Source organism: Chenopodium album, chromosome 18 (genome assembly GCF_948465745.1).
Source record: "Chenopodium album chromosome 18, dcCheAlbu1.1, whole genome shotgun sequence".
Taxonomy (NCBI): domain Eukaryota; kingdom Viridiplantae; phylum Streptophyta; class Magnoliopsida; order Caryophyllales; family Amaranthaceae; genus Chenopodium; species Chenopodium album.
The window spans coordinates 11,506,376-11,528,868 of record NC_137851.1 but is presented as its reverse complement, the minus strand read 5'-3'; the positions used below and the strand labels follow the sequence as shown (position 1 = coordinate 11,528,868).

Genomic DNA, 22,493 nt, shown 5'->3' with positions numbered 1-22,493 from the left:
ATCACAATAATATAGCCACTAATAGTAATAAATTACAATGAATAGAAAATTGGTGTCACTTGAAAAAGAAAAGTCTCCCCAATGTCTTGAATTCTTGATACATGATTGTTATTTGTATGTACTTAAACAATTGTTTTAGTGCAATAATGCCAATAAGTGTTTTCCTTATAAAGAAATACGGAGTTAATAGTATGAATTGATCATTTAGTGTGTAGGATTTCATTCATTGTATCAAAAGATTTTCCTATTAATTTCCTCTTGTCTTTCCTTGTGAGTTTCAAAATATATATATGAGCTATATAACGTAAAAGTTTAAGCTCTCACATTAGTTATTAGGTCGGGAGCTTAAGACAAAATTATTTGTACGTATTTATATAGGCATGGTTCAAGATAGCAAGATTTTACCTTAAAAGTCCTAAAATTATTATATACATTTGGGAATAAGCTAGGTGCAATTTCTCTCATTTAAATTAAGAGAAAAAGAGAGAGAGAAAAAAAAAGGTCATGAGTTCATGAATATGATATGTGAGTAAATAAATGTGAGGGAATGCACCTAGAAGGCTAGAGCGAGGTACACCCAAGTGCATAATAGATGCTCTAAAATAATTATGTGCAAGCGATTAGGCGTGCAACCTATACTCTCAGGACAAAATCAAGATTACATAGCCCATTGAATATATACCATTTTAAATTTATAGTTCTGTTTGTAGGTGTGAAGCATGATTATGCATAATTGGTCATCATACAACAACTAACAACCAACATTTGAAAATCGCAAAAAAGATTTTTAAGAAATTAATTGTTAATTTACAATTGGTCAAAAATCATAGTAGTGGTAACCATGTATATATATTCTTTTCAGGAGAAAAATGAATGTCAATGTTGATCATGTCTGCCTTATTCTCCAAATTTTTCTGCATTTACCTTCATTAATATATTTAACCTGGTTTATTATACTGATAATTATTCTTCTTTTATAAAACTATTCTTAAAAAACTGAATTAAGCTACTATATATATGCAGGTTGAGTTTGAATTTGATAATTAAAAGGGAAAATTCATGGCAACATTAAGGGGAAATGGTGGTGGAGGAAAGGAAATAAAGAGGGGAACATCTCCTTCAAGTTCTATTATCAAGAAATCTCCTAAACCTTCATCATCTAATCCTAATGATGAAAAAACCAGCTCAACTTCAGACACCAGGAAACCTGTCCCTAACTATCTCAAACCTACCATGAGCTCGAGTCTTGACTTCTCGAGAATTCCTAAGAAATCGAGCACAGAGGCCTCTGCCCAAAAACCGGCTCTCAATAGGAGGAGGTCCTTTGAGCGCCCCCCACCTGCATCCCAAGTCAATAAGGCCATTCGCGGTCCTTCTGCAGGGACTCGTGACATTAAGCCTCAACGATCAACATCATTCTCGAATAAATCAGTTACTCCCTCTGAGTCCTCTTCCTCCTCCACAAAGTCATCCTCAGAGAAAAGCTATGCTAGGACCTCGAGTTTGAAGGATAGGAAGGTAGGACCTCAGATGAGTAAGTCTTGGAGTATCAAAAAGAGTACATTGTCATCACCAAGTACTAAAAGGGAGCCTACATCATCATCTTCCTCTTCTACAAAGAAGCCTCCTAGGAGTGTAACATCGGAATCAAGTGTAGATTGTGAGAGTCGATCAGTTGATCGTTTGGTTATCGAGGATGAGTTTGTGAATATTGATGACAGTGAGGTTCAGTCTCTTCCTGAGATGTCAGAGATGCCTGACAGTAATAGTGAGCTTGCTGACCCTACTGATGTAGAGATGAAGGAACTCGAACATGTTGAAGAGGATCCAAAGGAAAGCATTGTGGAGGAAGATCATCAACCTCATCATGAGGATAAATTGACAGTTGTTGAACAGGTAACGGAGGAGCCTGCAGCAGAATTGGAGGAAACTGCAGCAGAACAGGAAAGTGAAAAATCCGAAGATCGGAATCAGACTGTCGAATCAGTTGATAATCAGACAAAGGTTGAGCCTGCAGAAGAACAGAATCTGGCAGAGGATGCAGAGGATTACGAAGATGACTCTGACATTAAGGTACTAGAAGTGGATCCCCCTGAAATAAAAGTCGAAGAAACAAAGAAGGAAAAAGTAGAAGAGCCAAAGGAGCCAGAAGCCGAAAAGGAAAAGGCAGAGGAAAAAACAGAAGCAAAGGATGAGAAGCCGGTAGAAGAAGCTGTTAGCAGTCCGCCTGCAGACACTGCTGCTGCACCTGTGAAAACACAGGCTGTTGCAGCCGAAAAGAAAGAAAAGCAAGATTATAATGATGTGATTGAAGAGACTGCATCTAAGCTTATGGGAACCAGCGGCTCAAAGAAGCCAAACAAGGTTTTGGCCTTAGCTGGTGCATTTGAGACTGTCATTTCTTTGCAAGACACTAAAAAGGGCTGATCATCATCATACTTATACATTGGAGTCGATTTCGAGTTGCTGGGGGTGAGAAGAAGAGGATTGGTTTTATTCATTAATTAATTTGTCTATTACATAATTTACATTTTCCCTTTTATTGTTTTTCTTTTACTGGGTTAGACCAGCTGTTCTTTGAGGTTGGAAATTAATTGGGAAACAGTTTGCTTTGCTTTTGTACAAGGATTTTTTTGTAAATTACCACTCCAAAATGTACCTTGCGTTGAAATAACCACCCTAATCACCCATATTTTACAAAACATGTAGGTTTTACCACCCGGCCTATACTCCGACCAGTTTTCCAAGCATGGGCCCCACATAACGGCTGTTTTTTGATTTTTATAAAAGTTGTTTCTCGATTTATTTCCTCCCTTGTTTCACAAACTACTCCCAAACTTAAAATTCTGCATTTTTTCCACAAATTCTATCAATTTTTACACTAAGTTTTGCAAATTAACAAGCGAATCCTTTGAAGAACGCACTTAAATTTTTTTACACCAATTTGTACAACAAGGTAATTGAAGAACGCACTTAATTTTCATTTTTTTTGGTTATTTTGCAATGTTTTATGAAGTAGAATTCAAGTCATACAATATTTGTTGTTTGGAATGTGTTTTATTATAAATTTAATGATGTAATCGTTGTTTGATTTATTTTATTTGACTTGAATTGAAAATTAGGGTTTTTCATAATGAAATTGTGGGACACATGCTCGGAAAACTAGCCGGAGTATAGGTCAGGGTGGTAAAACCTACAGTTTTGTAGAATATAGGTGGTTATTTTTAATTTCAACAAAAATGGGTGGTTATTTCGACACATGGTACATTTTAGGGTGGTAATTTTAAAAAAAAAAAAAATCCTTTGTACAATGTCTTCCTTTTTAATTTCAAGTTTTGTTCTTTTCATCTTCGGTTTTGTTAAAAAGAAACTATTCATAGATTATTTCAAGGAAAGGCGAAAACAACTTAGAAATTCATATATAGTGAAGAGTCCAGAAATTTTTACTAGTCTTTGTATCATTGTATTTTTGAATTATGATCAGTTGAAATGAAACATTTTTGTGATTATGCAACTCCTTACTCAGATTTAACTCCTCCTTTGAAATTAATTAGCAATTTCAGCTTAATAGTATAGGGATGAAGTTATGATATATTTATAAGACAAATAGCAAAACTATTTAAACAACTGGATCAGGGAAGAAACGAGGAAAAAAATCGAATGCAAGAAACAATGAAGAAACAGAAAACATATACACGTGGTTCACCAATAATGTGTTAACTATGTTTACATACAGCGGAAAACAAAATTTTAAGGCATATATCAACACAGGGTAAAATATAAGGATGACATCAAAAAAATGACAAAAGATCATAAGGTGAAAACAGATACATCATACATTCATACAAATATTTATATAGATCCATTTACTAATATAACATTATATATAGGCATAATCTAATACTGTATTTTCTCATAAAATTCAGGAAAAAAAAAAAAAAATCAAAAATTCATATCCTAGAGTTTGTAACACTATTCTCCAAATTACTATTAACATTGTCATTATTATTACATTATCTAAGCTCCAAAGAAATCTGTCTTTCCATCCGAAGTTGACGATGAAAATTCTCAATAAACAAATCAGCCCTTCTATCAATATCTTCAGTACCATAGTTATTATAGCTCATCCTTCCAAAACTTCTAAACGAACACAAATCGCGTCTATTATCACTACCATTACTTTCTCCATTGAATAACATATCTTCAGAACATCCATTGTATATTCCCAAATTATCATTGAAGCTCAAATGACGAGTGTAACGTCTTCTAGCACTCGATGGAGCTCCTAGGATCGAGATCAAGCTCCATTGGCTATACTTAAACGTCGAACTTAAGATAACATTAAGCTTCTTAACAGCCCTTCTTAGCTTGTTTAGCAAAAACCATTTCTTGGTAGCATTGTTATGAGTCATTTTTTGTAAAGGAATTATTTGTGTACAAGCTAAGAAGTGATGGAATATATATAGGATTACATAAATAAGAAAGAGAAAAGTTTGTGAGAGAAGTTACTCGGTTTAATGAGAGAAGCGTGTTGAAAATTCTTTCATAAAATAATGAGATAAGTTGTACTTAAGATTGAAGAGGGATTTATGTGTAACTGATTATTAAAGTGAACGTTAAGAAATAAATAAAGGGTTGCCACATTTTCTTTATATTGAGAGCCTTGTAAGTTTCAATCTTAATCTCAATGCAAAATCTTTCATTTTTTTCCTTGATTTGCGAAATTACTGTTTGATTGTTCGGTAAAACTACAATATGTGTAACCAATCTTACATATTATGAGGGTTTTAATTGTAAGGAATTGAAGTAATAAGGCTGAAATATAAAGTAACTGAAGTATAGGAGTGACACAATATTTTGAGACAGACTTATTTGTAATGCGATGTGTTATTTAGGGACTTAGTTGTATAATACTTCTAGATAAGAATTATAAGATAATACAAATGATTCATAAATGCTTTTCTTGTGTATGTAAACAAATAACACTCATAGTTCCGTATACTTCTAGAATATTTGAAAAATTTGTGATTAGTTTTGGCAAAATATGGCAATTGAATAAATGACACTCTATCGACTTAAAAAAATTTGATTAACATATTGTAATATTATTAAAATTAGAGGTTCAAACAACGTGACAATTAATTAAATAATGCCAAGACTACCAAAAAAAAAAAAGGGTAAACAGAATGAATGATACTCCATAATATACATATAGTAGTATGATATACCTTAGTCGTAAAGAAAATCAATACATCATGCTGATATTGCTCGACTAAAATTAGCTCAAAAACTAACGGCTAATACCGCCAAGATTGTTTGGATAACAACATATTTTACTACCTTTTAGGCTACTTTCCCCTCTTTCTTTCCTTCTTTCTTTCAATAACTTTCATTTTTTGCTTAAGATTTTGATTGAACGAGATGTACGGAAAATAAGACATATGGACAACCATGCAAGACATTCTCATACTTTGGCTATGTTTGTAAGAATCAAATATCTAAGTCATCAAACATCCCCATCTTTACTCTCTCTCTCTCTCTCTTTTTTTTTTTTTTTTTTTTTTTTTTTTTGAAAAAATTACTTGCTTCTTTATTATTACCAATTTGCTAGAAAGAAAAAGGTTAAATATCAAGTGTTATTGTATGCATTGGCATTTCATCCTAGGAAAAAGGAAGAAGAAAAAAGAAGGGGAAAAAAAAAAAAAAAAATCAAACACTTACACTTGGAGATTGAAATAGAAAAAAAAAACCTCGTCTCACAATAAGTTATTGCTTGTTAGATTTTGCTGAAAATCATACATCAAACTAGTCCGATTTCACAGTGAAAAAGCAAAATTAAAGCATGCATGTTGAAATGGATTTCTTAGTTTGTTCTTTTCATCACCCTTTAACTATTAGATTAAACCATGTTGAAATGTTATTACTATATGTAACCAATGTAGGTAAACCTTTTGTTTTATGCCAATGATTCCTAAAATTATTTAGCTTGAACTACTAGTTATGTAGATGATTGCAAAATGTTACAGGAAAGTGAGGTATATTATGAGTTTATGAAGGTCTTACATATAGTGAAGAATTTTGTCCTAACAATTTTGAAGCAGGCTTATTATCAATAAGCTTGTGTAATTGCTCAGAAGTAAACACTCCAACAGGCCTAGAACCGGAAGAACTGTACATGTTGCTATATGTTACAACTATCACCATCTTGAACCGTTTCTCCAAGATTTGGTTAATCACACGGCCAGCGGAGGTTGAGGCTGCCACATAAGGAGGAGGGCTCTTCATCATTGCTGATAGTGGTTTATTTAGCTGCACCATCATATCAAACACACAAATAATAATTAACAATGACGAACTCTGAAAGTAGCACAGAACCACACTATATGAATACTATCTGTAGACTTCCCAGTAGACAGGTTCAGAGCAAGTGACTCAAGGCTAATAAAGCATTTTAGGACATCATATCTTAGTCTTGAGAGGTCACAAAAGCGACATGAGAGGTCACAACTTTCACTCCTTCATACAGAGTACTTGAGAGGTCACAAAAGCAACATGAGAGGTCACAACTTTCACTCCTTCATACAGAGTACGGAAAACTTTTGTATACACCCGGTTTTCAGTAATTTACTGTACATCGGGTACACTTTTGTCAGATTTAGTGTTACTTTTGTCAAATTTAGTGTCACTTTTGTCAAATTTATCAATGAAGCATAAATAACTCTTATATATGCCAGGGTAACTTTTGTGCGTTTTAGTGTAACTTTTGCACATTTTATTGTCACTTTATAACGGATGTTCAGTAAATTACTGAACATCCATTTTATTTAAATGTTTGTGACAGGGTACTTGAGAGGTCACAAAAGCGACATGACCTAAACCTAATTGTACCCGAAACTGGATGACCCAACCCAAAAGTAAATATGATTAGAATGGATGAGCTTAAGCAGATAGGCAAATCAGTGAAAGTTTTTCACACAAAAAAACATACATCTGTACAGTCTTCGCGGTGCAGTAGTCCCACACAATTGCCCCAATCATCTATGATGGGCACAACTGATTCCTCCAGAAAACGCATGGTCACTTCCTTAAGCATTAAGGTAGCTTGTAGAGGGCGAGCTTCTTCAAATGGAATCATGATACTTTCCACTGTATCATCTACTGATACCTATTAGCAGAAAAAGTTCAAATATGTGAAGCACAGGTGAGTTAGCTACCGGCATTGATGTACAGGAACGGTGAACTATCACGATCATTCATGTTCATCATCCCATTTAGGTGACCAAGGGCATCACCAATCAAAAGGTACAACAAACACAACTAAATCTATGCCTTCAACCAGTAGACACAAAAGTAATAATAAAAAAAAAAAAAAAAAAAAAAAAAAAAAAACAGAAAACATACACAAGCTAAAGATGACAAATCAGTAAATAAATAAATAAAATTCTAGTCTCTTCAAGTTCAAGTTTAGGATTTGACTGAGTTGTTATAATGAATGTTGATACTTTGTGGCAGCTGTCTTCTATAGGCGTGGCAAGTGATCATACAGAAATATGGATATGAGGAGCTAGTTCAAGAAAGTGTACAATCTCCTAAATTTATGTATTGGATCTGTAGAGCTTCTCCTTTATTTTATACTTGGTATAAATCATATGTTTCTACAAACAAAAAAGTACAAGTTTCTTCATTTGAATATGTAAATATGTAATAATGTTTCCGTGTCATATCATTATGACAACTGACTCTTAAGACAGTTCTAGAGTATTAAACTGCCAGTATCATAAATAGCTTGTATAAATAATACCTACGATCAGCAATGAGGAACAAAAAAAAAAAAAAAAAATCATAACAATCATATATATTAGACTATAAGAAATACTTCTATTCTATTTCATAAAAAAAACAATAATGCAGAAGGCTGAGTCAAATACCCAAATCTACATAGAAAGGACAGTAATCCCAAGATTCCCAACTCCCAAGAATGTGTAAAGCAGAGAAGCACAACATACCTGGGGCAGAATATAGGGATAAAATATGGACCGGTCAAAGCCCAACAAAGCCTCAAGGCGTAGAGCTGCCTGCATTTGCATAGACATATCAACATAGCTAGAAAATAAGAAAAGTAATAACAACAAAATGAGATTTCTAACTATATTTAGTTTAACAGTTTCTATAGAAAGGAAATAGGAATTATGAAGTTAATATAATATGTGTTGATATGTGTTCCTGAACAATATATGCATGCCATGCGGAACCCCCTCATTCACTTGAAATTTTCCATGTTATTCACTCAGCAAGAGACATGTGCTACAACAGACAATAAAACGTTCTTATAGTAGGAATTGAACATGGGATCCGGCCAACAAGACCTAAATAAGAAGTCTTACCATCTCAGCTTTATATCAGCTATGCTACGTGAGTGTTTATTACATCATCTGTTTATTTTTCATTGCAACGTTTCTAATTTCACAATAGTCAATGCATAACTTCAAGCATTAATAACTTTGATTAATCATCAAACACAATCAAAGCAAGGTGTGTGAATAGTGAAAGTTGAAATGTTGTAACTAAGAATAAACAGATGAATTATGTACTAATTTCATCAATTATTCTTATGCTATGTGGTAATTTCAACTAGATATTGATTGCAAGACATCATAAATTTGTAAGCAAATAACTTGGCAACTGTATGGTTTCAAATAGATAAATATATACTTTGGATAATGATCAACAAAATACATAAGCCAAACTCAATAATATGACTTCCAAATGTTAGGCCAATGGCCACACACTAGTCGAGGTACTAATAAATTGCAGGAAATGATTCATCCCAGACATGGTCGCCCAAAAATTTAACTGATACACCCCGTCCCCTAGGCAATCCCTCTTTAGTAAAAAAACCCTGTTGATCTATATAGGGTTGGGTGATTGAATTAGTACAAAAGAAAACATAATGTTAGTAATACTCACCAGGCCACCAGGACTTGTCCAAGATAGTCCTTTCCATCTAGCATTAACATTTGAAAGTATCTGTACAGCAACTTCAACCTGGCAAGATACAAAAAACCAGTAGCAGAGTAAACAACTATATGTAGGATGGTAAAAAAGGATAGAACCTCTACGCATGAGAACTTTCTTCTCAGTAAGAGCAAAACAAATATTCTGGATCAGTAACAGGGCATAAGAACCTGGCCAGAATTCAAAGCAGCTTCCATTAGAAGGTGATCAGCTGCTTCCTGAGATGCTGGAGTGATGGTTCCTGAGGTATCCAGCCACATGCGATTGTGTAAGTTCTTCACCATAAAAAAATCACCAATGTGAGCCAAAGCACGCATCAAGGAAAGATAAAGGTGAGGCTTTGGCCGCAATTCTGAATTTTCTCCTGCCTTCTTTAATATCTTCCCGAACACACATAGAGCATCTGAGAAAGCAATTGATGTTTTACTTGTCACATACTAATTGCATATTACAACAGGAAACTATGCCTCCACGTTGGAGGAAACCCAAAAGCCAGGAACAACATAAAGCTGTTCAGCAAACAAAAGATTTCTCTCCCTCACCCCCAAGCCATGCAGGGAAAAAAAAGAAAAAAAAAAAAGAAAAAATCAATGAATCTGGTAAAGAATGAAGATGTATTTTGCTCTGTATCACAGCAGAAGGTGATGATTTCAAATTCTACAAGGATTCATGGTGAAATCATTGCAATTGATTTTTGTTCACCAACCAAGCTCTCTGTCATTGTCTAACGAGTCTTGCTGTAGCAACTTTCCTGTTTCTATCAGATTCCAGCTTGAGGAATAGTCCAATTCAGGGGACCACTAAAAAATTTCAGCCAAGGTCACAAGGCAGAATTTGGAAAACAGTATAGTTGGAAAACTTTAAAAGGTCCAACAAGGGCAACGACTAAAGAATAACCAATCCTATAAGACTTTCAAAAACCAATATGACAGGAAATTGGGCGGTGGCTAAGGTGTAGCAATTATAGCATCATAAGCCTCTAAGCTTTGGGGAAAGGGTTTTATCCATCTTAGTTACTTGGCTCCTCACATTCCTGTCCCATATCTCCATTTATAACAGATCCTAGATCCTACAGTTTTCACTCTTTATGAGACAATCTGTATACAATTCACTAGCAATGCTTACAACAGACCAATATAGACTTAATGACTGCAGGTGTTGGGAGGATCAACAATATTTGATTAAGACTAGAGACCACAATGTAAGTGAAATACATTCAGAGACTACTATCAAATTATTGGAGTATCCTTTCATGCCTCAATGTCATTAAAAATATATGTAGGATAGGATCCTAGGCCTTCTAGCATTCTAGCAAAATGAGCATTGATGAAAGAGACCATTGTGCATAGGTTGATACATTCTAGCAACTACAACAAGCCCAGAACTGAAACTAGTTATTAAATAGCATTATTACAATACCCTTGAAGCAATACTCTTACCTAAGTTCAATGAACAGATGTAATCCATTTTGAAATCAAAAAATATTGTACAAAGAAATAATAATCCCAACAATTATGTTTACTCGAAGTGCAATTCTGAGAAATCTCACACCATTTCCAGCAAGGTCACAAACTGGGCTTGCTCTGAGCAACAACAAATATTGATCTTAAGGGAAGAAAAATGGTTAAAATTATAGGTGCACATAGGAGAAATTGTCTAGCCTCTTCCCTAACCTACATTTCCCTTCCCAATATACAGTAATAGAGAAAGGTTGCATGTTAGATCAGTAAAAAAGTACTCTAAAATTGGAATTTACATCAACCAAGGGAGAATTAGTAGTGTCACATAAATTGGCACTCTAGATCTTAAAAAGTTGTTAGACAGAAGGTAATGTTTTGTCACCAAACCCTGGTTTTTTTAAGTATTATCAATAAGCCTAGTGTCAGCAGAACTTTTCAAATTTGGTTTAGGTCATACCATTGATTAAGCTGCAGCATAGCAGAGCATCAACAAGTGTAGTATAGGCAACTCGGTCAGTAGAAAACTTTTCAGAAGTTTGCATTTCCAGCATTATCTTCTGAACCAGATGGATATCTTTAGCAAGTGCAGCACCCTGTAAACAACAATTGAAAGTAGCAACGATACAATTCAAAACTAGACCAAACAACACTTACAGTCTAGACAGCATGGAGAGCTTCCAGAAAAAGGTTATATAAGGTAAGTATACTTAGCATCAAAAAAAAAAAAAAAAAAAAAAGGGTAAGTATACTGACCTTCAATAGAGTAGTATATGTTACATTATCCGGAAAAAGAAAATCAGAATTGTACTTCAGTGCAGCATCCTGAAAAAGAGGGGAGATATGAGTAACTGGTTGCATACTCTCAGGCTCAGCATGATATTGAAGCTCTAAACTGGCCTTTCAACACTTTCTTAAGACCTTCATTTCCTCCAAATACTGCATTGCAGAATCCAGTTTTTCTGTCTTCACTGCAGCAAGGATAAGCATATTATAGGTAAGCTTATCTGGTTTTAAGCCTTGGCGTAACATCTCATCATGTACAGTAAATGAAGCCTCGGGAGAGCCTGAACTTATGTACCCCTGAAATAAGAGGGGATGGTTATTGCCAAGGCAGGAATTTATTAATAAGCTTATGACTATTATATGTAATTTGTATATATTAGAGACATTGTCCAGTTAAAATAGAAAAAAGTAAAGAGTGCTAAAACAATAAAGTAAGAAACAAAAGAAGGAACGTAAAGCAAATGTATATATTCCTATTGCATTAAGAAGATAATTTCAGTATCACACCTTCATTAACAAGTTGTATATCAAGATTGAAGGGCTCCCACCTTCATGGAACACAAATCCATAGCGTGCAAGAAGACCATTGGCACGGCGTAAGTCTCCTGCAATAAACTATTGCGAACATGAAAACGTTGTCCAGGAATTTCTTAATGCAAACTTATAGCATATGTCATTTTTTCAAGTTCATATTGAAGTAAGAAAGATGGTTTCTTCAACTGGGAAGAGTTGACGGAGTAAAACATAAATTTAGAAATTTAATGGTGCTCCATTAAACCAGCTGCCATTGTTACCCACTCACATTGTCACATCTCCCTACAAATGTGAGTAAGTTTCCACAAAAAGAAGAAAACAAGCAAAGTAATATCTCTGTAGGTTGAAACTCTCAAGGTATCCCCACTTAAACTATGCTCTAATAACAGAAAAAATTACATAAGAGGAATCATACAGTGCATTTTTAACCTTTGAGAATTTTAGAGTTGAAATGGTCAGAGAAATATAAAGCATTGAATTTTCAGCAACATCCAAACAAGACAGCACCCACCCTTCCAAACCTTTGCAAAAACAGGGGGAAAAAAAAAAAAAAAAAACTCTATGATAAGGGGGTATAAGTAATATTTTTGTTCATTTCACAGCAATAGTGACTGCGGTTGAGGCCTCCAGCACTGGTCACAGAAGATATCTATCACACTGAATGACTTCATACTTAGTGTAGTAAAACTTTATAATTCCGTCTCAATCGGTAACAAAATATTTTGTATATAAGTCTGTCTATGGATTACAGAAAGTTAAAGACTAAAACTCATACAAAAATTAAAAAACTACAGGTACATCAACCATCGCTAGGCCAACTTTGGGGGTAACAGGTAAGAATTTTAAAAGAACAAAAAAGGGAAGAACAGTTTAATATCACTTACTGCATGAAATACTACCTGCATCAAGAAGAGCATTAAGCAAACCGTGGAGAAGTGATGCTGATAATTCTGGATTGCCAATGGCACTACCTCGCTCCACTGCTTCAAGGAGTTGAAATGCTTCATCAATTCGTCGAGCCTTACCCAAACCCTTCAGTTACATCAAAATTTATTTAGGGAATCCATGCTTGATAAGTTATATACAAATGGTTTGTTAAGGAATCCCTCAATCATATTTCAGATCTTTAAATCAGCTCTGTGTCACATCTAATTGAAAATTTTCCCCAAAACTCAAACACTTGAAAACCATGAATCCATCATTTAATTATATTTCCCAAAGGACCAAATATATAAATATAAGCAATAGCTTAAGTTTGGGACATTCAGGATTTCAGATTGTTCATTTATCAAAGTTATAATACTGGTTCTTCATGTTTTATTTTTTAAAACTTCCTACAAGTGTGTAAGGACACACAGTTCACTAGAGACGTCAATTCCAAAATATATATATCAGCATTGACCAAACTCACCAAAGAAGTTTCGGCCCAGTGGTCAAGACTGAAATATCAGATACCTTAGGTCCCATGTTGAAGTCCTAATACAGACTTGTGGCTTAACATGTAATCACGATCAAGGTATATGCTTCAAATTATGCCTACCTCATGAGTCATGACAATGTCACATCATAAACCTTCATCTCCCACTTCCACCACCCCCCTCCCCATCAAAAAAAGGAGGGGGGATCCCTTGATTCCCTCCAAAAAACCATTGGATGCATCATGCATGTATGGTTTAGACATCAAGCAACACAATACTCATACCTAACCTGTACATTTGAAGGACTTCAAGCACCCTAACCCCTTTACAATGTAACTACAAATTGTATGAAGTATACATACATATGGGATTATAGGGTCAAGAGCTTTCTCCCTATAATATCTCGCTTACCACACTTTAATCAGGAACAAGGGTAAGAGAATAGATTTCAATCAAATGGCATGAGAGGCAGACTAAGGTAGATTATCCATCAATCGACTTCAATTATTATTCCATGATTTGGTATCATGTATCATGCTTATTTAAATGCCGCCATCCTTACACTTCGAACCATAGAGTTACTTAACAAGATCATCTCATAAGTCATAATTAGTACTAATTCTATAAAAGGAAATTACTTTATAGGTCAATTGGTATACAACATACAACCATGAAATGATCAACCTTGATGAAGCAACTAAAACAGCCCATAAAATTATATGACGTAAGTAAGATTCAATACCTTCAACAAAGTACCATAAGAGACACTATCAACACGGCAACTCCTTGACTTAGACATTTCATCAAACACCTTAAGTGCAGAATCAATATCACCACAATGAACACAAGCCTCTAACACCGCATTCATCACAATTGTATTGATCCCTCCATATCTTTTTTTCGCTACCTCAATTTCCTCAAAAACCTACACAAAAAAACAACCCAAATCACAAAAATTACCAAAAACCCACATCAAATTACAAAAAACCCAGTTTAACTTTCAACTCAAATTTCACATTTATCCCAGAAAAAAAAAAAAGGGAAATTCACAAAATTTGAGAACCTGATTGAGTTGCCTGCGACGAGTTAACTGAACAATGCGAGAAGTAAGACGCTTGAGATTGGATTTGCGGGGTTTTTTAGGAGAAAGATTACTGAAGATTGGAGAAAAATGGGTAGAAAAATGATAATCATTTTGGGAAGAAATAGAGGGAAAATTAGGGAAATGGGTAGAAATTGAAATGAATTTATGGGTTGGAAATTTGGAAATTTGAGAATGCATTTTATGAAATTGAAGCTAACCCATTACCCATTATCGGAATCTGAAGAAGTTTGGAGAAACAGAAACAGAGATAGAGAGAATCTGGAGAAGAAGATAATGCTGATGAAATTGGCGGGGAAATTGTGGGGTCCAAAACACCTTTTGCTCAACTGCTGGAGTGTAGTGTTTACTGTTTAGAGACAGACTACTGTGCTTTGTGATGATGTTTTGTGAACCAGAAAATTCAAGATTTTAATTACGAAAAAATTAATTTGTTTTTTAATAGAAAGATAGCTCGGGCATTCATTAAATCAATTTCCGCCCAAGCCATTAAGGTTCGAGGAAACGAACCAATACATACACTGCGTATTTAGATTGCTAGGGCAGTCAAAACGCGCGTTGCGCGTTAAACTCTAAATCCTTTGGAGTTAGGGCTTGTTCACATTTTTCAGTTCAGCTCCTAATTTCCAATTGATCTTACATGCATCCTTATGCACCTAGGATAGGTGCAACATTGGCCCAATAAAGAAGTCTAGTTGCAAAACTCGCCCAAACGAAAACGCGACCCACTTTCCAACCGCCATATTTTGGCTTTCAATTTACTTATTTTAAAAAAAAAATTCATTTTACTTCTCTCTCATTAATTTTTCAAAAGTTTATGCAATTAATTTCTCTAATTTTCTCTCTCCAAACTTCATTCTCTCTCCTCTACATGATTTTAGTTCACTAAAACTGAAAAGTCAACAATGGATATACGAGAAGAGATGCAAAATCAACAAGATTATCCCAATAAAAAGTAAATTTTCACTAATTTTTGTTCGAATTTATGTGAATTTTACGAAACTCTGTTCTTCGAAAATTTTCTGTTAATTAGTGAAATTTTTTGTTCATATTCTTTATGCATTCACTAAGGAAAACAATTAATATGTTCATATTTTGAATGGTTATGTTCACTTTTTAAAATGCATGTGTTCATATATTTTATGCCTATGTTCACTTTCTGAAAAGCATGCCTATGTTCATATATCTATTCTAAAATGCATGTGTTCATATATTTTATGCCTATGTTCACTTTCTGAAAAGCTTATGTTCACTTTTAGGGAACCTAAGCATGTCTTCATATTTTGCTTGATTATGTTCACTTTGTAAAATGCATATGTTCACTTTCTTAAATGCTTATGTTCATATTTTGAATACTTATGTAAACTTTCTAAAATACTTTTGTAAACTTTCTGAAATGTATATGTTCACTTTCTGAAATCCATATGTTCATATTTTTTATGTATATTTTCATCTTCTGAAATGCTTATATGTTCATACGCATTCAAAAAAAGAACCAATGCATATCTTCATATTTTGAATGCGTATGTTCATTTTCTAAAAAGCATGTATTCATATTTTTAATGCATGTTCATATTTTTAATGCATATTCATATTTTTAATCGAAATTCATACACAGATCAAATTGATCGAAGCTAACAAAATGCAATTCATATGAATTCAAAAAACCAGATAAAACCTAATCAATCGAAATTAAGCACAAAATCACCACATATTAAATCGAAATTCATATATAAAAATTATGAAGAACGAAATTTACACATAATTCATACATAATAAATCGAAAGTGATCAAAGCTAACCAAAAATCAAACAAAAAAAAAATACAATTCCAACTAACATAAAAAACCTAATTACAAATCAATAAAACAAAACGCTAATCTGCATTGACGATCTCTTCGAGAATAACAACTAATTTTCATGTTGTAAAAAACAATTCCACATTGTAAGAAACAAATTCAATCAAAAAAGTGAAATAAAAGTGAAAAAAAAAACAGAGGAGAGAGAAAATGAAGAACAAATTAAAGGAGAAAAACAGATGAGAAGAAAATTATATTGAAGAATTTGATGATAATTTGGATCAAAATTATTACAAGAAAGAAAACAGAAGAGAGAGAATTTGGAAGAAGGAAACAAAAAATTTTAAAAAGGAAACAAAGAGTTGTGTTGATTGATTTGAGTTTGGGATGTGTTTAATGCAGAATATCTTGCATTTAAGGGTGTTGCACCTATTCTACATGCATGAGGATGCATGTAAGAATATGCCAATAATTTCCCTCTCTCATAAAATATTCAGTTCAGTTCAGCTCAGTTTAGTAAATGTAAACAGGCCCTTAATTATTCTTGGCTTATGTTTGCACTTGACATGGAGTTAATGGACTGATAAATGAATATATCTTTTCTATTGCTTAGCCTTAATTTTTCTTAGCTTGTGTTTGTACTTCACATGGAGTTAATTGTCCCCTATTAAGAACTCTTGTCTTTGATTTTGTAGTGATATTTTAGGAAATCTGATACAACAGGTTGCACCCTTATTTAATTAGTGGAAAAAAAAAAACTGTTGTTAACACTTTATATAGGAATTTATGATACTAATATATCTTTTGTGCTCATTGATCTAATTGGAAACAATAAGGTATAACATATAGCAGTAAAATAATTTGGTTTTGCAGTAAAATAAGTTCTATGCAGCCCCATAATTCCCTTGAATCTCTTCTTGCTTTCTTCCCCTTTTCACCGTATTCAGTTTGATTTGTTTTCTTCCTAGTGCATCTATTTCAGCACAATCATAGATCAATTTCATTAGTTTCAATGTCTTTTAAACACAATTATGTATAAGTCATTAATTTTGACTTTCACAAAATAAAGAAAAAAAAAACGCCCACATAAAACAACAACCTTTCGTTATCCAGTGACTAATGTTTCACGTAATTAAACCACAAACCCCATTAAATTAAATATAGAATATTTTAAACTTTATTATTCCATTCTCCATTTAATTTCTAACTACTGAATAGCTCGGGTGTTGCCTCGGATTGCTATTTTTGTAATCGCGCAGTAGGGATATTTTTTAAAGGATTTTGACATCTTAAAAAGACATTATTGAATGTGTTTTTTTTTTAATAATTAAATCATGTGGTTTACACTTATGTACATTTCTTTTCAATAGTTATAACATGCTTGATAATGGGCTAAGATGGTTAAATAGCCAACTTTGTTATACGTGATTAGGTGTTCGAATCCCATGGATCTTAAGTAAATTACAAAATAATACATGGGGGTAAAAAGGTAAACAAACATTTTGAGGGGTATAAATTACAAAATAACACATGGAAGTAAGAAGGTAAACACACTTTTAGAGAGGTATAATAGTCCATGCACTATTCATAAGAACAATCTCCAACTTTTTATAAGGTAGGGACTACCAATCTTACTATCTGTGATTGAGCTACAGTATTACATGCCCTTTTAATAGGGTAACTACAAATTAATCTCTGAGATGCACAAAATTTGTTTAACACATGACAATTTTGTAAATAAATCAACAACTTTTTCAATAAAAGTGGGTCCCACAGTGATGATGACTGGATAAAGTTATTAATTTATTTTGTTTATCACAGAGATTAAATGGGGCTTCCTCTTAACCAATACAGCATATTTAGAATAACTACTTCCACTCCATAGTGTTTGTCTCGGTCACTTTTTGTACGGAGTAGTTTACAATCCACGTCTTATCACTTTTAAAGGTTAGCTAATATGTTGGAGTTATACACTTAAATTAATCTACTAAAATCACACATGAATATTTACTACTAAATTGACACATTTCATAGATTAATTAAGGAAATTTTGTTAGAAAAAACCATTTATAACAACTATTTTGCTGGAAAAAACCTTATAAAAATTTTTTGGCAAGGAGAAACCAAATTGTAAAATATTTTTGTTGAAGACAACCAAATATCTCTAATCACTCAATTAACCACTAATTTTCCCTTAATTCTTCTAATTACTCATAACTCTAACTTAATATCTTTAATAATTAAGTTGATTTATAAATTTAAATAATAAAAAAAAAACTCTAACCACCACCATCCACCCTCTCCTTCTCCCCCTCCTAGCAGCAGCCCCCCCCCCCCCCCATCCCCAACCGCCGCCTGGAACCCCTAACCCCCCACCGATCAGCCTCCACCACCGAACCGACCCCCTTCCTTTCCCCCTTCTTCCTCGTCGTGACCACCCTCCTAAACCCTAACCCAAAAATTTCATTCAAAGAAACCACCAACACTAGATCTTCTTTGTATTTGTGAATTTTGAAGTTGAAATTAGATGGGAGGAGAGAGATTGTGGCGTTTAAGAAGGGATTGTTGAAGATCGAGGAGGGGATTTGGTTGCGTATGAAGCATTTTCGTTGGGGTTTTAGGGTGGTTTTCTGGGTTTTGGTTATGGCAGAAGGTGGTATTGGTGGGTGGTTTTCCGGAGGAGGGTGTTCGACGACGGTAAAGGGAAAAGGGAGGGAGTCGGTTTGGTGGTGGAGGTTGGTTAGGCGGCGGCTGGGGGTGGGGGAGGGGGCTGCTGAGCTGCTGCCATGGGAGGGGGAGAAGAAGAGGGTGGATGGTGGATTGGTGGTGGTGAGGGTGATATATTTTTTTTTTAAATTTATAAATCAGCTTAATTATTAAAGATATTAAGTTAGAGTTATGAGTAATTAGAAGAATTAAGGGAACATTAGTGGTTAATTGAGTGATTAAAGGTCTCAGGTTGTCTTCAACAAAATTATTTTATAATTTGGTTTCTCCTTGCCAAAAAATTTTTATAAGGTTTTTTCCAACAAAATAGGTGTTATCTAGCTTGATGAATATTTGTGGTTAAAGAATATCCTACTAAATTGTCACATTTCACCGTTGTTAATTCAGTCTAGCTTCACAGGTCAAAGCATTGACAATGACGATAGAGAAAGGTAAGACAACCTAGGGGGTTGATCCTATAACCTTAATATCACGAAAAACATGAAGCTTTAACCTTTGAAGGTAGGCTCTTTTTTTTCCCAGAGGAAGGGAGGCTTGCATATGAAACCAGCCTTTTGGAAATATAACGTGCATAAAGTGTTAGTTACAGACTTACATATACGTAGTATTACAAGTACAATGACGTAGTGAAAGGATTGCGTTAATTAAGATAACGAGTGATTAGAATTTTCAAACAAAATTATTAAAAGACTAGCTCATTTCTCAACTAACCGAGCTTATTATATATGCACTCAGCATATATGTTGGACAAAATTATTGAAAAGGAAACATAAGATGGAAATCATGGATCGGAATAGAATTGAAAATTGATAAACCAAAAGGTCAAAAACCCTATGCCCTTATTAATTACTCCGTATTATAGTCCTTGTATTATGAAGCCTTATTATTATTTCAGTTTAGTTCATCATTTCAGTTTCAGATTTATTCATTGTAAAAGAATATATTAAAACCTATTTAAGTGTTTATAATTCGCAAAAATTAATGAAGTAGGTGGTGGTTTTAATAGCTCTTTTTGTATATTAAGCTCGTATTTATGAGCACCATTTGCCTAGCCTGTGAGATAGATGCCTGATTGTTACTGTTGCTTGAACTTCAAAGCAGATTTCTTATAGCATTGAATAGACAAAAGATAGTTGATGCTCAAAGATTTCCTTAGATTTATGTGTGCATCATCTCCCTAATCTTTAAAGTTTAAATTGAAGAATGATAAAAGCTAAGAAGGCTAGTACAATATTTATCATACACTCATACCGGCTTCTACAATCTTCTATTTCCCTAATCTTTTTTAATTGCACATTCAAGCTGTTACGTTATTCATCCAACATCCCTTGATCATCTATTTGTTATGATTTTTACGCACGGAATTATTTTGTCACGTGAGATTTTGTTAGATTGTCTCGTTATATATATACTTTCAATATCAGGTCGATACAAGTATAGTTAATTAATTTGTGAAAATTTAAATATTGCAATAAACAAAACGCTATTGTGCTAATTATTAATTATAGACAAAAGTTGAGGTAACAATTTACTTTCATGCTTGAGACAGCTCCTTTTAAATGGGAAAGGATAGACAGCTCCGATAATAAACCCATCTCAAACAATACAAATAACATACATTCTCAACCTTTTACACAGGTGATGAGTTGTATATTCAAAGAATAACCCCTAAGATTGATCGATTTTACCCATCTTTACGACAAGTATCATCACGACTCGTAAGCAGAGGGGATCTATATCATCTAATACAGTAGAAATACATTGTTACAGAGGATCATGAATTCATGATACATATATTTGAAACCTTAATTATTAGAAAGGCTTTTGTCCTAGAATATTACCATGAGGATCATAATTACAACCAATAAAAGTATACCCATTATAACAAATAACCTTAGCACAACCAACTCTTTTACTTTGCTTCCAAATAATCTGTGTATAATGCAGGCATTCCTCCCCTTGAGCACATGTATTAGTGTAATAATTGTAGAATCTATACTCACCCGCCCAATACGCCACCGCGTCTTCGGCACCCCATTGCCTCCCGGTACTCCCCCAAAAGAGGTTTTCACCGTAATCGGAACTCGAATGTATCATTGCGCAATCGCCTTGCCGTTGGTGCGCCCACCACCGGGCGTAGCTTGCTAGTTGTTCACTCCATTTTAAGGGTGGCAACCCTAGTCTTGCTCTAACTTTGTTATGTGGTATTAAGTATTGGTTTATTGTATCCTTAGAAGTTGTTAAAAGCCTTCTATTTTCTAAGCCTAAACATTGTTTAGGCAATGAAAATAATATTAATAATGTTGCCAAGAAAAAGTAAGCAATTATTAGCTTAGCTACCATTGGTTGAGGAAATTGAGAGGAGGATGTGTGTTACTTTATGGTTTTGTTTTGGGTATTTGATTATCAAATTTTGGTATATATATAGTGGAATTTCTATGCTTTTTTTTTAAAAAAAAAAAGGGGGGGGGGGGGGGGGGGAAATAATGTTTTTTTAATGAATTTGAGGTTACAAATGATTGTAATTTAGCAAGTTGTAATCAAGGTTTATATAATAATAATGGAGTAAAGTTAGTTGCTAAATGAGCCAATTTCCCATGTTAGGGAGCGAATTTAAAGGGAAAGAACATGTTAGAGAAAAAAGTTGCTATTTTTTCTTAACTTACATAACTGATTACTTGATTAGTGAATTTTTTTACATAATTAATAAATTAGTAAAATTGGCAAAAATTGGTGGATGAAAATGGATTTTGGTTGCATTTAATTGGCGTTATATTTAGGTAAAGTAATTAATGAAGATATGAATTATGATGTCAGGATTTAGGACTGAAAATTCAAGGGAATGGCATGTGAACATGTGCATAGTTACTTTTTTGCTCATAATAATTTGGAATGGGGTGTCGGTTGAATGTTGAATAACATGAGTTCCATGATTAAGTAGACAGATTTGATTTCAACTAGAATGCTCTGAAATTTGTTTTGTGCATACTGTACTGTCACTCGTATAATGGAGGAATGAAATAAAAGAAGTTATCCAAATTTGCAAAGAAGTGACAAATGAGATGTTTGGATTGATTTTGGCTAGAATTATCTCAATTAATAGTTGATTAGATTGAGTTTAGTTTAGATATTGTAATAAGTGATAGTCAATTGGTTTAGTATTTGTTTGGGTAGGATTTGATATGATTGAGTTGGAATGAAATACATTGAATAATTGACTAATTGTGTGTCTTAGCTTGTGGCACTCGATTGGACTGACTTGTGCTATGATCGTATGATGCAACATGAGCTAGATGATAAATCACGCAGAAATAACTAAAAGTTGGCTTTGATGAAAGCACGAGGTTTCACATGCATCAGGCTCAGTCTCATCTAAGTTGCTCATGGTATGATATGTGTTCAATAATTTAGGTTGTGAACCGAGCCTATTAGGCATCAAGACACCCAAAGCCATTTTTAGTTGGGTCTATTATTGGCTAGTTTATTATAAAATGTTTGATTTGTTCTTGAGACAAACTCATCTTTTTTGGTCAATTTTGAGACATACATTGTAGAGCAATTCGGGTTTGAGTGAAATCATTTCCTATGAAGGCAAAATTTGGCTGGTCTTCTAATTGCATGTTTAAGGTAGCATGCAATAAACAAATACTAAAGAA

General features: G+C 33.8%; 4 protein-coding genes across 4 annotated transcripts; 1 reads left to right on the top strand and 3 right to left on the bottom strand.

Moving 5' to 3' along the window:
- The first annotated feature begins 1,059 nt into the window (after window positions 1–1,059).
- LOC145591813 (uncharacterized) lies at window positions 1,060–2,427 on the top strand. Its single transcript, XM_081648308.1, has 2 exons — window positions 1,060–1,896; window positions 1,975–2,427. Exons 1-2 carry the CDS (start codon window positions 1,060–1,062, stop codon window positions 2,425–2,427), a joined length of 1,290 nt encoding a protein of 429 aa, XP_081504434.1.
- Window positions 2,428–4,013: 1,586 nt separating this feature from the next.
- Window positions 4,014–4,412, bottom strand: LOC145591812 (uncharacterized). Its single transcript, XM_081648307.1, has one exon. The coding sequence runs from the start codon at window positions 4,410–4,412 to the stop codon at window positions 4,014–4,016; it is 399 nt and encodes a 132-aa protein (XP_081504433.1).
- Window positions 4,413–6,020: 1,608 nt separating this feature from the next.
- Window positions 6,021–14,670, bottom strand: LOC145593090 (pentatricopeptide repeat-containing protein At5g10690-like). The gene is made up of 12 exons (XM_081649592.1): window positions 14,274–14,670; window positions 13,953–14,135; window positions 12,692–12,824; window positions 11,766–11,863; window positions 11,394–11,555; window positions 11,229–11,297; window positions 10,933–11,068; window positions 9,186–9,418; window positions 8,968–9,045; window positions 8,007–8,075; window positions 6,989–7,165; window positions 6,021–6,309 (listed from the first exon to the last, which is right to left on the bottom strand). Exons 1-12 carry the CDS (start codon window positions 14,490–14,492, stop codon window positions 6,049–6,051), a joined length of 1,818 nt encoding a protein of 605 aa, XP_081505718.1. The 5' UTR covers window positions 14,493–14,670; the 3' UTR covers window positions 6,021–6,048.
- A 5,769-nt stretch (window positions 14,671–20,439) lies between these two features.
- Window positions 20,440–21,232, bottom strand: LOC145593088 (pathogenesis-related protein PRB1-2-like). The gene has a single exon (XM_081649591.1). The coding sequence runs from the start codon at window positions 21,178–21,180 to the stop codon at window positions 20,650–20,652; it is 531 nt and encodes a 176-aa protein (XP_081505717.1). The 5' UTR covers window positions 21,181–21,232; the 3' UTR covers window positions 20,440–20,649.
- Window positions 21,233–22,493: the final 1,261 nt, after the last annotated feature.